Source organism: Podarcis raffonei, chromosome 17 (genome assembly GCF_027172205.1).
Source record: "Podarcis raffonei isolate rPodRaf1 chromosome 17, rPodRaf1.pri, whole genome shotgun sequence".
NCBI classification, from domain to species: Eukaryota; Metazoa; Chordata; class Lepidosauria; order Squamata; family Lacertidae; genus Podarcis; species Podarcis raffonei.
The window spans coordinates 21538651-21553289 of record NC_070618.1 but is presented as its reverse complement, the minus strand read 5'-3'; the positions used below and the strand labels follow the sequence as shown (position 1 = coordinate 21553289).

The window sequence follows — 14639 nt, the reverse complement described above, 5'->3', positions numbered from 1 at the left end:
GTAGACATGTTTGCGTCATGAGCCTGCCTTCTGATTTGTAGCCTTGCTCACAAACCAGTGTTTGATGGTCAGAGAAAGCTTAGATTCACTCTCATAGTCAGATGTCTTCTCTGTTAAAGTAAAGCAAGAGGATCATGTCTACAAAACAGGCATAAAAACAGTAGTGGTGGCACTTCACAGACCTGATAACTGGTTCCTACTCTTGCCTCTCTCCCTGGCGGTCTTTTCCTCTTCAGATCACTTCAGTTCTCTTATATACCAGCCATCACATCTTTCACCCAGCTTCCATTAACCTTCCAACTTCATACCACACTTATCAACTCTAGTGCCAACATAACCTAGCTACTTGTGTCCTAGTACACACACTCATGAATCCCTAGCTCTCACACCAGCTATGTCTTCTATAGTACAATTACTCAAGCTTTCCCATTTTTGAATCTTCATTTCTCAGACTGAAGACTCCAATGAATATACTATTCTCTCCAATTACTACAGTCTCAATTCCTGGAAGTTTCATAACTTCCTGGCTTGGTTAAAATGTACCATTTTTCATTCTTCAAACCATGGATTGAAAATGAGTTCTGTGCTTGTGTGCTCCTTTTCCTAGCACTGTTGGCTTCATGAATAAATTCCTGGCTTGGGTATGTTACAGGCATACCAAAAACTATGGTTTGTGTGTGCCCTACAAAACAAGATCACAGACTTGTGTTTTGATGTTTGTTTTCCAGTCCTGGTTTGGAGGGACAAATGATTCCTCTATTGCAGGCATTTGGACTCGATAATCCTTGGGGTTCCTTCCAACTCTACAATTCCATGATTCTATGGTTCAAAAATAGTTTGTGGAATTGACTCTAATGGCAAAAAATAATGGTTTACCAAAACCCAAGCTATTACTCATTAACCTAAGTGTGTGGGGGTGGAGTGGTTAGGAAGGTGCACAAAAAAATATTGCTTGTTTTTAACTTCAAATAAGGCTTCAGACTATTGAAAATGTTTACATTTGTACTATCCTCTCACTACCTCACCCTGAGATTTGGGATATATGTCAAACCAAGTTTACATAATTTTTTTCCTCTGTAAATTAGTTTCATTTATTGTGTGGCTGTAGATGCTGATCAACTGTGTAGCACTTCTTTGAGTTTTTAAAACAAGCATTTTTGTGGATTCTTTACAAATAATAATTTGTATAGTAAACCTGCAACATGGGGAGTTTCATACTTGGGATCATGCCTAAAGCCAAAATCATGTTGAAACGCATTGGGTTCAATGGCAGGTGGGACTGCATGTCTTCACACACACACACCCAAAAAATTATGCCCCCTTTTAATTATTTTATTATTTTTTTGGCCATGTGCATAAGTTGTGGGCTTACTGTACTTTTAAGATATGACTGTGTGAATGATGTGTTGCATACCTTTCACCATGCTAGTAGGAAAGGAAAAAGTGAAATTATTCTTTGCAGAACTAATGAACTCTTTTTTTCTTTCTATTTTACGTTTGTGATTTTTATGGTGAACTTCATTGCCAGTGTCATGGGGCAGCCCTAGATGTTTTGGCACCTGAGGCAAAATGCACTGCCACCCCTGCAATAGGAAAGGAGTCTTTGCAAGAAGCCCTTGCTGAATCTCACTGCTGGGTTGGTGGGGGAAGGTGATTTTTTGGGTTTGATCCTGCCTTTTGGTCTTACATTACTACTGCTACAGTTTCTTAAATTGCCATAAGAGCTTGGTGCTCCTCATATAATTTTGCACTTCCGATTGCTGGATCTTGTCTTTCTGTCTAACTGCAATACTAAGGAAATGAGGCTAGTTTACGTTTTAAATAACTTCTACTTTAACCACTTGAAATGTGATAGATACATAGTTTTTTTGGAGACACATCTTTTATACTAGGGGTGTGGAACTGAGTCTGCTTGGTGGGCCAGATCTTTATCTTCTATAACATTCACACACCACATTTGTCAAGTGGGCATCACAATGACATCAGGTGATGGGGTGCTTTGAAGTCCTGAAAATGGTCGGTGCACGGGGCTTGCAAAGAGCCCTGCACAGTGCTTCGAAGTGCCACCAATCAGTTGTTAGTGCTTCAAAGCGCTAAGCAGGACTCTTGGCAAGTCCCTTCGAGGATTGACTGGCTTCAGAGTTCCCCATGGGGAATTCAGTAGTGCAGCCAATTCTAGGGTGCTTGAAGTGAGTTCCTATCAGCTGATAAACACTTACTTCAAGCTCTGCTTTCTGCATTGGTTGGCTGGCCATGGCTTTCCCCAAGGCAACTCAAAGCATTTCCCAAGGGGAGTCCCCTTGGTAGTGCAGCCAGTCCTAGCTTATTGGTGGCAAGAGCATTCTTGCCTTGTCAGTGCACTACTGGGAATGCACTTGAAGGCTCCCGATTGTGTATTAGCAGCCATGTCTCCATCCACACCTCTCCTGAGGTGTTAGGTATGGGGTGAATGGGTATGGTTTGGGGTAAATGCCTGGTAGGCCAAATTGGGACCCATGCCAGGCCTGCACCCACCCCTCCATTTCCTCTGGTGGGTTGGGAGTACCTCCAGAACAGTACTGAAGATGACATAGAAACTTGAAGTGGGAATCTCCTCCTCTTCCATTGGCAGAGGTATCTGCTGGGTCTAAAACCTTTCAGCAAATGAAATGGCACAATTAGATCCAACTTCAACTGTAGCTGGTGTATTTCCTTTAATCTGTGATGTGGCTGATTCTCTCCTAACTTTTGGTTTGTTTATTTCTTTAAGGTATCCAGAGAGTGGCATTGTAGAAATGTCCGTCCGTAATCTACGACCACGAGCAAGAACTATTTTGAAGTGGAATGAATTATGTGTGGGTGATTTGGTGATGGTTAACTACAATGTAGAGAGTCCGGAAGAGAGGGGATTCTGGTTTGATGCAGAAATAACCTCTCTGAGAGAGATTTCAAGGACTAACAAAGAAGTTTATGCCAAAATTTTGCTGGGGTAAGATTTTATTGGTTAATTTTGTCTTTGAGGAACCTTTTTAATGGAGATTCATCTTAGACATACTGAAAATTTGTATGTTTCATATATTTCAGCAGTGATCTTTTGAAAATTAAAATTTGCCACATACTTGAAATTATGATGATGAAATACAATATTTTATTTGCAGGTTGCAGTTATATTTGCATAACTGTATTTCAAAATAACACACTTCTAATAAAGTGATCTGGAAGGTGCCATTCCAGTCACAGCATTTTATTTTTTCAGATTTACTTAATAATGTTGCTTGGTTATATCTTCTTGCTTGCATCTTCTACCCTGTGTATAAAAATGGGTTGGTTGGGACTTTGTGTAACCTGCCTCTCAATGAACAACTAATTTCAGAGAACTCAACAGAATACACTTTAGTTCTGAAAAGTGCTTTTTTTCTAGAAAAAAAGGTGTTGTACTGACCATGAAGTTGTTGCAGTAAGTGTCACACTTTTAACCACTGCTTTTTTTTCTAGCAAGAAAAGGTGCCAGTACTGCGTACGCTTGAGTACCTCCAGAAGTTAGAATTAGCACTTAAGTGCTTTTGGTCCATTTCTAGTTAATTCTGTGTTAAATCAAAGAACTGTGATAATGAATATTTAGTAAATAAGGAAGAAATCAGGAACAATAGGGATAAAATAACTAGAATGTTAGACTGTTCCTATTATTCAATCATATTTTGCCGAATACCAGCACCCACCTACATAATTTTGGTGTGAAGATAGTCTATTTTACTTAACAATGTGTTTCCTTTTACTGTAAAGTTAAATATAACTGAAATTAATTTCATATCTGTCATAATACTGACAGAAATATTCTTTCAAGAGGGACTGATCTTACATTCCCTGTATTTCAACTTTCTGCCCTTAAATCTTCAACCTTCTGGCCTCTGATGGTTTTTTTTGCTGACCTTGAAAAGGCTCTTTCACAGTAACTATGGCAACTGCCAAAGTAATTAGTTTCTTGTAGTGAGAATTGGTCTAAATATGGATCTCCTGCCAGAGGATTAAAAACTCATAATTCTCTTGACTGTCTTAGATTCAGTATTTTTATTATTTCTGACTTCTGTTTAGAATACTTGTTGTCATCTTTATTTGATAGGTTTAATGGTACTTACCACCTGTTCCTTGATTTGGTAGTTTAATTTTGAGCACATCTGTGTGTAGAATAAAGTTTATTTCAGATTTTTATTTTTTCAAAAAATGATGAGATGAGGAGGTAATACAAGGATGTAAGAAATAAAGGGTGGTTGTATTAGACGGTCTCAAGTCTGTTTTCTGTGCTTCAAGCATAGTTAACCACAAGTAAAATGTCTGCTGGGTTGCGCTTTCAAATTGCCAGCCTTGCTCTACAAGGATACAAAGAAAGTGCGCAGAAGGACTTTTTCACTCTTGTCCGTTTCCCTCTCAAATGTAAGCCATTTTCTTTTTGTTTAGTATGTCTGCCTTCCCGAAGCGTAAAGCAGGCTTGGCTTCTGAAATGAGCAAGACAAAATTGCAGCCAAGAAAGAGAAACTGCCCCATCGCACAAGAATTTGCTGGATTTTGAAACACGGCAGTGTTCTGTTCAGTGTGGATGGCTGCCAGCGTAGATGCCCCTCCTCCTTTTCTCCTTGACGATTGAACAGTTCTTTCCCCCTGTAACAAGACTGTTTCCAGAGCCAAGGCAAATCATCGCTTCTTTGGTTTTTCTTCCCCTCCCATTCTGCTTATTGCAGCAGTGCTCAATAAGCCTGTGGTATGAAACATTTTGGCAGATTTTCCATCCTCACAATGGTGGCAGGGGAAACTTAAACAAATGCCAGTAGACTGAAAATCAAGGAGTCTGCCCTATTACCAGAAGGAGGAGTGAGAACAAGCACAAAAACTGACGACACTGAAAAGCAGTAGTCTTTAAGCACTCTCTTTCCATTTGTGCATTAATAGACAAGCTGGGCATCTTTTTGAACATAACAAGTCCACAACGTAGGCACATTTAACTTGTGTGCATTCAGCTTGGCAATTAAAAATAAAAAAGGGGGTGGGCATCCAGGGGAAAAGACTTTGGCAGTTTCACCTGTCATTGAACCCAATGTGTTTTGACTACATGCAATTTCAGCTTTCGGCGCTATCCCCGGAAAATAACCCTCAGTATAATAAAGAAGTGCTTAGTCTTCTCAAGTTCTTCCAACAGTCTTTAGTGAGAGATTTTCTTTCCCCCCTCCCCAGTGTTGTCTCCATAAAGCCAAAGCTCTAATAAATAACATTTAATAGATGGTGATTCAAATGAAAATAGTGCTAAATAGAAGATCATGATAAATGATAGTAAAACTCAGAGTGTATTTATAAAATTTCAACTGACATGAGTGGTTTGAAGTAGCAGTTATCTGTTTTCAATTGGCCAATGCTATAATTGGAATTGGAGAAACTGAGCTCAAAACTTTTATGCTTTAATTTTCAGCGGTCCAGAAAATGTCATAAATGATTGCAAACTCCTTTTTATAGAGGAAATATACAAGATTGAAAAGCCAGGAGCGTATCCACTGACATTTGCAGATGGAGAGTTCAAAAGTAGGCATATTCAATTATTTATACAATTTTCTGTTCTTTATACAGTATTTTCAAAATTGTCACTTATAAAAGTTGTCAAAGAGCTTTTTCAAATTGTGGAAGTAATAACACTTTGTTTCCAGAATGGTTATGTGGGTAGATATGCAGACTGTGTCAGTTCATGGAAATAGATTTATGTTGTGGTTATCTTGGTTGTTGTTGTTTATTAGACAAAAACACCTGTCTCAATTAGTTATTGGATGAATGCCCACACCTAGCTAACCTTGAAATCAAATTAAGAGGAAATAGCTTTTATTCAGTTCAGGAGTATCATTCAACCCTGACTAATCAGCCAACTTCCTTTACTAACGACTCAACTGTTAGCCAGTTCCCTTTTACTGGAGCCTCTCTATGCCGAATCTACATCCATAGTTAAAAGGGATACAAGTAGCAAATAAAAATTGCCATTTCGCAAGTAGCTCTTGAGCTGAAACTTTGATTCATCTGATTAAGTGCAAGGTTCTTTATAGTATGACCCAGTAAAAGCAAAAGTAATCAAATATATATCCTAGAGTCCCTTAAAACAATTAAAGAGCAAGGCTTGCATTCAGTGTTGGTTCTATTTGGAACAGAGCCATTGAAATGAATGCACAGGAGTAGCTTAAGTTTACTTTCACCTAACTACCAATCCCAAGCACCACCATTTCCTATTCTGCTTCAGAGTTGCCCCATTTGAGTTAGCCACAGTCTCCAGAGAATTCATAGAATGTATGGCTGTCATTATTGCACAGTTTTGTCAGTGGAGGATTTCTGTCTTCCCATAGATAGATGTCATACGGGGATGTGGTGAGTAGACAATCACAATTAGCCAACCCAAGTTGCATTTATTTTTTGCCTCCACAACACTTTGGGACACTGTTAACGTGGTGAAATCTTACTTCTTACTTATGTGGTGCCTCAAGTTCCTCTGTACTCTCCACTTTGTAGACAATCATGCTTATATGTCTTGTGGCAGAGCTCAAACCCTTATCAGATTGGTTTTCTGCCGGGCAATCAAATCTGACCACCCAGCTGTCCAGACCTAGAGGCTTCTTGGGCTAATGGCTTCCCCACTTTTACCTGTCTGAGAATGCATCTGCCATAAGAAGTTCAACACTTCCTGCAGTGTTGCTCTTGTTTAACTTGTTCATAACTCAGTCCCCAACTGCTATCTATAGTCACCACTCACTTGATCATAAGTATAGCTTGTTGTTTTAATCAGTTTTCTGTGGAATATACTTTTAAGGCCCCTCACTGAAAGGAAAGCTCGTTTTATGCCATTTTTCATTGCAGGAAAGAGTGGTCCAGAATGCAAGCATTGCAGAGCGGACCCTGATAAAGAATGCCGATTTTGCTCTTGTTATTTGTGTGGAGGGAAACAGGATGCCCACATGCAACTTCTTTGTGATGAGTGCAATATGGCCTACCATATATACTGCCTGAACCCACCTTTAAGCAAGATACCAGAAGATGAAGACTGGTAAATAATGCAACACTATTTCATTTTTAAATGTTCAGTATGTGGGATTGTATGAAGAATAGAATTTCCGTTTTATAAGAGTGTAGGTTTGTCCCTAACTTCGTGCTGTGCTTTAGAGCGGTGAGCTCAGGAACTTCTTGTGAGAGTGGCTTGGCCTTGGAATGACAAAATATTGGGGAATATACAATTGTGGTTATTTCTGTACTGATTTTTGAATAATTGCATCCTATATCCATACTTCAAATACCGTATTTTTTGCTCTATAAGACTCACTTTTTCCCTCCTAAAAAGTAAGGGGAAATGTGTGTGCGTCTTATGGAGCGAATGCAGGCTGCACAGCTATCCCAGAAGCCAGAACAGCAAGAGGGATTGCTGCTTTCGCTGCGCAGCGATCCCTCTTGCTGTTCTGGCTTCTGAGATTCAGAATATTTTTTTTCTTGTTTTCCTCCTCCAAAAACTAGGTGCGTCTTGTGGTCTGGTGCGTCTTATAGAGCGAAAAATACAGTACTCAAAAAGGCAGCAGCATTAGAACAAAGGAGTAGCAACAAAACAAGGGGCAGTGATGAAGATGTGGGTTTTTTTAGTCCACTCATCATTTTAATATGCTGGTTGTAATACAAAAAACAAATACCTTTGGTTTATTTTTCAGGCAGTGGTGTTAATTTTAAACCATTCCATTGTTTTTAGGTACTGTCCTTCCTGTAAAAATGATTCTAATGAAGTTGTAAAAGCTGGGGAAAAGCTCAAGCAGAGTAAAAAGAAGGCAAAGATGCCATCTGCCTACACAGACAGCCAGCGAGATTGGGGCAAGGTAAAGCGTATTTAGAAACAGTTGCGTTTATTTATTTAAAATAATTTATAGATCACGTAATATTTCAGAAATCTCTAAAACAGTATGCAGTCTAAAAAGCAGTATATCATTAAGAAACAACAACAATACAACCTAAAACCAAGAAATCAGCAGTATAAAAACACATAAAAGCCAATAAAAGAAAAATTCTGAGAACTTCAACATTCAAAACAGGATCCAGTCTTATGGTTCTGGGATAATGTGTGCAAAAATGTAAGTCTTCAAAAGACATCTGAAGCAACCAATGAATGCTGCTTCACGTATGGCAGAGTGTAAGGCATTCCACAGAACAGGGAAAACAACAGAAAATGTCAGTTTTTCAAGCCACCTCTTTCTTTAAGTCTGTATTGGGACATAAATCAGTTGACCTGTAAATCACCCTATATGACTTGGAAATGTGATACCTGAAGGATTGTCTATTCCCTTGTGAATCTGACTATTCTTTAAGATCATAACCGTGAGATCTTTCAAATATGCCCCTTCCCCCATTTCAAAGTGATAATGCACTGAAGTAGGTTTTGTTCACACCAGAAGAATGTCCTTTTTGATTCAAGTGATAGGCTAGGGTTGAACACCGCTAAAATGGGTATCTCATCAGAAAGCTCCACAATCACTTTGCTAAATCACTTATTTATTTATTTATTTATTTATTTATTTATTTATTTATTTAGTTGGTTGGTTGGTTGGTTGGTTGGTTGGTTGGTTGGTTGGTTGCATTTTTTAAATTGCTTCCTGTAAAATATATTGAAGTAATTTTATAATAAAAATTGTATGTAAAAGCAATTTCAATTGCAATACATATACAGGCTGGAATACATCACCTTCTTGTCTCTTGTGTTTGTAGGGTATGGCTTGTGTTGGTCGTACTAAGGAATGCACTATTGTTCCTTCTAACCACTATGGACCCATACCTGGAGTTCCTGTTGGAGCAACCTGGAAGTTCAGAGTTCAGGTATTAAATAAATCAGGGATGGGCAGATCAGGCTTGTGCAGTCTCTTTTGTTCTTTTAATAAATACCTGAGGACCGCCAACTGGAGCCATGGAACAGGCTACTTCTGGAAAAAGATGTTAAGAATAACACTGTAAGAGGTGGGAAAAGACTTGTCATTACCATTGTTAAATAATTGGGAGTCAAGACTCTTTCTAGAAAGCATCCAAAAACCTACCAGTAAGTCTCAGTCTACCTTTTGTCTTTTCCTGATATAGGTTACATGCTCTTACTTTTGTAACCTTAAGCTTTCTTCTTTCCTTGTGTCAACTTCACCAGTAAGCAACTTCATCCCAATTGAATTTTCAATATTTAAAACAGTTTGTGATGCCATCAGCCATTATCTAAAGAGTCTGCTATAAGCCAGTGGTGGTTCACACTGTATTGGAGGCACTTTCCAAATTTCAACCTAAGAATTTTGAAACTATTTACAAAAGCGGCTTATCTGTTATGGAAAGCCGCAGTTCAGAGAAAAAGGTGAATGCAAACTACATTGTTCCATCACTGTAAGAACTTGTTTCAAACTACTTTCACTTGTTTTGTCACCAAGGTGAGTGAAGCAGGTGTTCATAGACCTCATGTTGGTGGAATTCATGGACGGAGTAATGATGGAGCTTATTCCCTTGTGCTGGCTGGAGGATTTGAAGATGAAGTAGTAAGTTTTATATCCAGATTTGTTTATGTGCACTGAGAGTTGATTTAATTTCTTTATTAAATACCATATCTAGAGAAAACTTGACAATATTTAACGGCACTTGTAATATTGCAACAAACATTTTAAAATAGGTGTATTTCTGGTTCTGTATGTACCTACTTGTCTATCATTTATATATGTGTTAGTAGAGACCCAGTTTGTAAGCATCCTGGAAGCCTAATTGGTTGGGTGGGGGGATGAAAGGAGAAACACTCAAATCCTTCTCTCTCCCCCACCCCTAACCTAGTCTTGGGGGACAGAAGAAGGGCTCAAAGCAGTCATTGGCAACAGTTATTTAGGAATTATGTGCTCAAATGACTTGCTTCATTCCTTTGTTTCCCTTTCTCGGCATCTAAAATTCACCCCACCTTCTCCCCTACAGGATTCTGTGCAGGTCTATACTTGCATCAAATAGGCAGCCTTGATTTCAAGGCTATTTGCCAGTAAGTCAGATTAAGTGTATCATTTTTTACCTATAAAAGCCCTAAACAGTTTGGGACTTGTTTATGTACGGAAATGCCTCTGCCCAAGATGATCTGCTGGAAAGGCCACGCTGGTGGTTCCAAATGGAAAATAAATATGTGGGTTACTTAGACTGATGCCAACAGTGTATAGCTTCTCGTAGCAGCTGAAAAACAGCCTTTTTGTTCAGTCTTCTTTAGTAAAGTAGTCATAATGATCTGCATAGTGCAAATTCACTGATAATTTAACATCATATGTTTGATACAATCTGCCATTGCGTCTTGCAACAAAGAGTGGGATGTAAATTGAAAAAATAAATAAGCATGTTTTCAAAATAGATGGTTTTACTTCTAAAAGCTACCTATTTTTGGGACCTCATCAGAAATGAAAGTTTCCCCCTCAAATTATTTTTTTATTAATTTTCCAAATTATTACAAATCAAAACTAAATTAATTTAATACAGTTTCTTAAAATAAAGTTTCCTGCTCTGGTTCCGAACATAAGATCATCATCCTCGCATAGCCGCATCATTTCTTTTTTAAAGCCCAGTTGACGTCCTTCACTTGCCGTTAAACCATTCTTCCAGCTGGCCATTTTTCCACCATACAAACAGCACCTTCATTAAGTAATCCATTTCACGGGTGTAGTCCTTCATGTACATTGTTGTTCCAGACCTCGTGTGCTGGGAGAGTTCATTACTATCTTCCATTATTCAGTTCTTTGCAGTGTTTATCTGGATGGTACAAGGTCACATTCCATTTCTTCCACAGTTTACCAACTAGCATATGAGCTGCAGCCATAAACAACTCACAGAATTCATATCCAAACTCCGCCATTAATTGTGTGTTTTAATTATTTGTGTATTTTTTTGTTTTGATCTGATTTTTTAATTACTATATTGCTTAATCTATTAAAAAAATTCTCTAAGCAGAGTACAAAAAACCTGAAGCAACAACAGACAACTTAAAACAAAATATTACCAAAATACAGTTACATACATATAAAATTTATGACATTAATGCATAGTTACTAATCTATCTCAATATCAGTTTATTTTCCTTTGGATACAGTTTCCCTCCCAGCCTCGGGGTTCTCACCCAGGGTACAAAGAAACACAGCTCACTCACAAACTTCTAACAGTGAGAAGAGATCCTGGAAACAGTGGATCCTATTCTCTCACTCTAGGTTTGCTTTTTATGTGCAGAGCAGACCAACCAAAGGTGAATGGTACCTTCCTTAGGCTGCCCACAGCTAGGTCCCATTTCAACTGTGCTATCCACACTCAGGTCCAGGTCCAGCAGGTTCGTTTAGTTTCCCAGAGGGTCTCCTCCTAATAATAAAACTTCATAATAATAAAACTTCTACTGGGAAGCAATGTCCATTGATGTCTTCCTGAGCCTACACATGTGAAGATCAAAGCTGCAAATACAGGCTCAGCTCAGGTTTCTTTCCATAATGCTCAGGCCAAAAATACAGATGCTGTTCTTTAGAATCTTCAGAATGAGGGTCTCTTTGCTTTAGAATTATTTTAGTATTTCACTAGCAGATTCCAAGCACAGATAGTTAGACTCAAACTCCATTGAAATTGTTGACCCTCGTCTCCCACAACAACATACACTTTGATTTAATGTTTGCTACCATATAGTGTTTAGCTATTCACAATGTTGGGATTTATTTTCTACAGAAATTCAGCCATAGAAAATTGTGATTTTGCCTCAGTTGCATCTGGTAACACAAATGACACATGCACTTAGGAAAAAGGTTGCATGTGGAGTGTATTCTGTTTCAGATGAAGCTTACTGACATTTATATCCATGTTTTTATTATATTACATTTTTCTTGTGGTGGCAATCCTGGTTTTTCCCTGCATTGTTTTATTTATTACATCTATATTGTGCTTTACTTCCAAGATGGAAATCAAGGTGGTGCTTGTACATGGGGTTCTGAGGCAGTCTGCCATTCAGGTATTGTCCAGAACCAGACTTGCTTGGCTTCAGCAAGTTTACTGCATCCTGCCCATATTCTGAGACCCAGAAGAGTGTTCCTTTTAGGCCTAATCTGACAGAGATGATAACCTATGCCTGGTTCATACCACTTCACACTCCAAGATGGGTTTCACATGATTTAAAGTTGCTCTGTACAAAAACAAAAACCTGTAGAAAACATGTAGAAAACTAGCACATCCGAGAAATCACTTCTACCTGATATGGTACCCATCTACATGTCGATAGTTTTTTGTACAGAGAAACATACAATGTTTCAGACAAGACACAGATTGACCGCCTCAGTGAGAATTAGGTTTAGGAGGCTGCAGATTAAAAAACATAAATAGCAATATTTACCCATAAAGAGTAAGATATTTGTGGCATAGGATCTCTTAAAACAAACTATTTTATGTGAATTAGCAGTGTTCCTCCACTTCTGCCACCGACAAATCACAAGCCTGCCTTCAGACGACACAACAAGCCAGACTGCCGCACCATAGCAAAGGGGTGGAACACCATGGGGACCCATTCACATTAAACCATAGTTTGTTTTTAACTATGGTTTACTGTTCCCCGCAACCAGGCCAGTGTCTAGCCCCTGAAGCAGATATTGGGAAATTAAGCTGCAAGCTGTTCTGTGTGATGAAACAATATTTGTCTCTTTTTGATTTCATGAATCTAGCTATGGTTTGTTTAGGCATAAGCTGTTTTCTACAATCAGAGTAATGTTTACACCCTCTTCTTCAGCTCTGTACCATCAGGAGGAATTCTGAAGCATGCTTCAGGTGAACGATAAAGCAGTAAGCAATGTGTTAAGAGTTGTTTTTAAGAGCCATTAGTAAAGAAAATGAAATGAACCTTCTCAGTAGCATCATAATATTATGTATTCTTTGCCAAACACTTATTCAGTTCTTTTTACTGCTGTGATATATAAGATATCAAGGGTGTTTGGTTGAAGAAATCCCATGAGAGCTTACTTGGTGCTGATAAATTATCATCACTGGAAAGAACTGCGAAGGTCAAGGCATGTGGTCCTAATATCCTAACAAAGCTAGCTGCATAAGCATACCATGACTTCTGAGTCTGTTGACTTTTCTTTTCTTTTCTTTTTTCTTGGTGATGATGATGATGGGTTAGCAAGTGATGTGTTTGAGAAGCTCAATGGGCTAAAGTACCACTCAAATTATGTACACTTTTGTGCACTGATATTTTTATCTTACAGTTAGATTTTATTATAGAAGTGTTTAAGCCTCCCTTTTCACTACACTGCCTATAAGCCAGGTTTGCCAAATACATATTCGTGATCCAGAAACTTCTGTGCCAGAGTTGCAGTCCTGTATCGTTTCTGTATCTGACAAGTGACCTGATTTGGTTGAGTGAACAGTAGATCTTGGCAGCGCCTCAGGAAAAGATGGTAGAAACCTAAAGATGAATAATTGTGGAATAATCTTTTTCACTTGGACTTATACCGGCATAGTAGAACCAGCACTATTAACTAAGTTTAAGAGGTTGGAATCCCCTTTCTCGGAATCCTCTTCTCCTACTTCACAAGTTCTCCTTCCCTGCAGTAGGTTCTGAAGTTAGATTCCAAGCACAGATAGGTTAACATTAGCCAGGCAACACCCATAATCCTAAACCAAGGAAAGAGAGATCAAAGGGAATTTGCATGTGAGAGAAGGGGCTGCTGGTCAATTCTGTGGTTTCATCTCCACCCTTAAGCACAAGTACATGGCCATGCTAGCATTGCATCTATATTGGTCTTAAATATTATTTCTATCCTCTCTCTTTTCCCCTTACTTTACTATGGCCTGTTATAGGAATTTGTAAGTACTTGGAAATTTGTTAAACTTACAGACTTTATCTTATGATAATATGATAAATGGGTTTTGTAGTGTTCTTCGTATTTCTACTCAGAAAAAGTCCTGTTGAGTTCAGTAGGACTTACTCTTAGATAAGTAAAGTAGCCTTAGAAGACCAAACCTATATGGGTGATGATCAGCTATGTCATACTTAGAATGTTGTTTAGTCGTGTCCGACACTTCGTGACCCCATGGACCAGAGCACGCCAGGCACTCCTGTCTTCCATACTTAGAATAGGTCTGTTAAAAATTATGAAGTCAATTGGGGTAACTTAAGTACCTTGAATTTGCTGGGTCTGCTGTGAATACTGTAACACACCCACAAACAAATACCATATGTGAATGAATGGATTAATAAATGGATGAATGAATGTGGCACAGACAAATGAATATGCAACAAATATTAAAGATGAAACTGAGTCCCCTTGAACTCAAGATGACTTTCTTCTGAGTAGACAAGCCTAAGATTGCACTTGAAAAATCCCTTCCTCAGCTAAGTTTCTCACCTTTCTCTAGTGATCTGTTATCGTTCCACTTCATCTTCATTATGAGGTGGATTAAACTGATGCATCTAGTAGCATAATAATAATTAATAGCCCTTAATGCTCTTATCGATTGCTTATAAAACATTATAAATCATTCATGTATGCTTCATAATTCATTAATCATTTTTTAGTTCATAAGATGTGAACTAAAGATGTAGGTTGCTGCAATGGATTCAGCTCCTGATCTCTATAGGTCAGGTTGAGGGGTAG

At 38.4% G+C, this 14639-nt stretch overlaps 1 protein-coding gene across 2 annotated transcripts in view; it reads left to right on the top strand.

Moving 5' to 3' along the window:
* Window positions 1–14639, top strand: part of UHRF2 (ubiquitin like with PHD and ring finger domains 2) — a 53033-nt gene that overhangs the window by 28165 nt on the left and 10229 nt on the right. For both annotated transcript variants that reach the window (XM_053371920.1, XM_053371921.1), the window contains 6 exons: window positions 2750–2968; window positions 5438–5547; window positions 6859–7045; window positions 7733–7856; window positions 8740–8847; window positions 9435–9539. In XM_053371920.1, the coding sequence (XP_053227895.1) occupies window positions 2750–2968; window positions 5438–5547; window positions 6859–7045; window positions 7733–7856; window positions 8740–8847; window positions 9435–9539 (853 nt within the window). The remainder of the gene's footprint in view (window positions 1–2749; window positions 2969–5437; window positions 5548–6858; window positions 7046–7732; window positions 7857–8739; window positions 8848–9434; window positions 9540–14639) is intronic.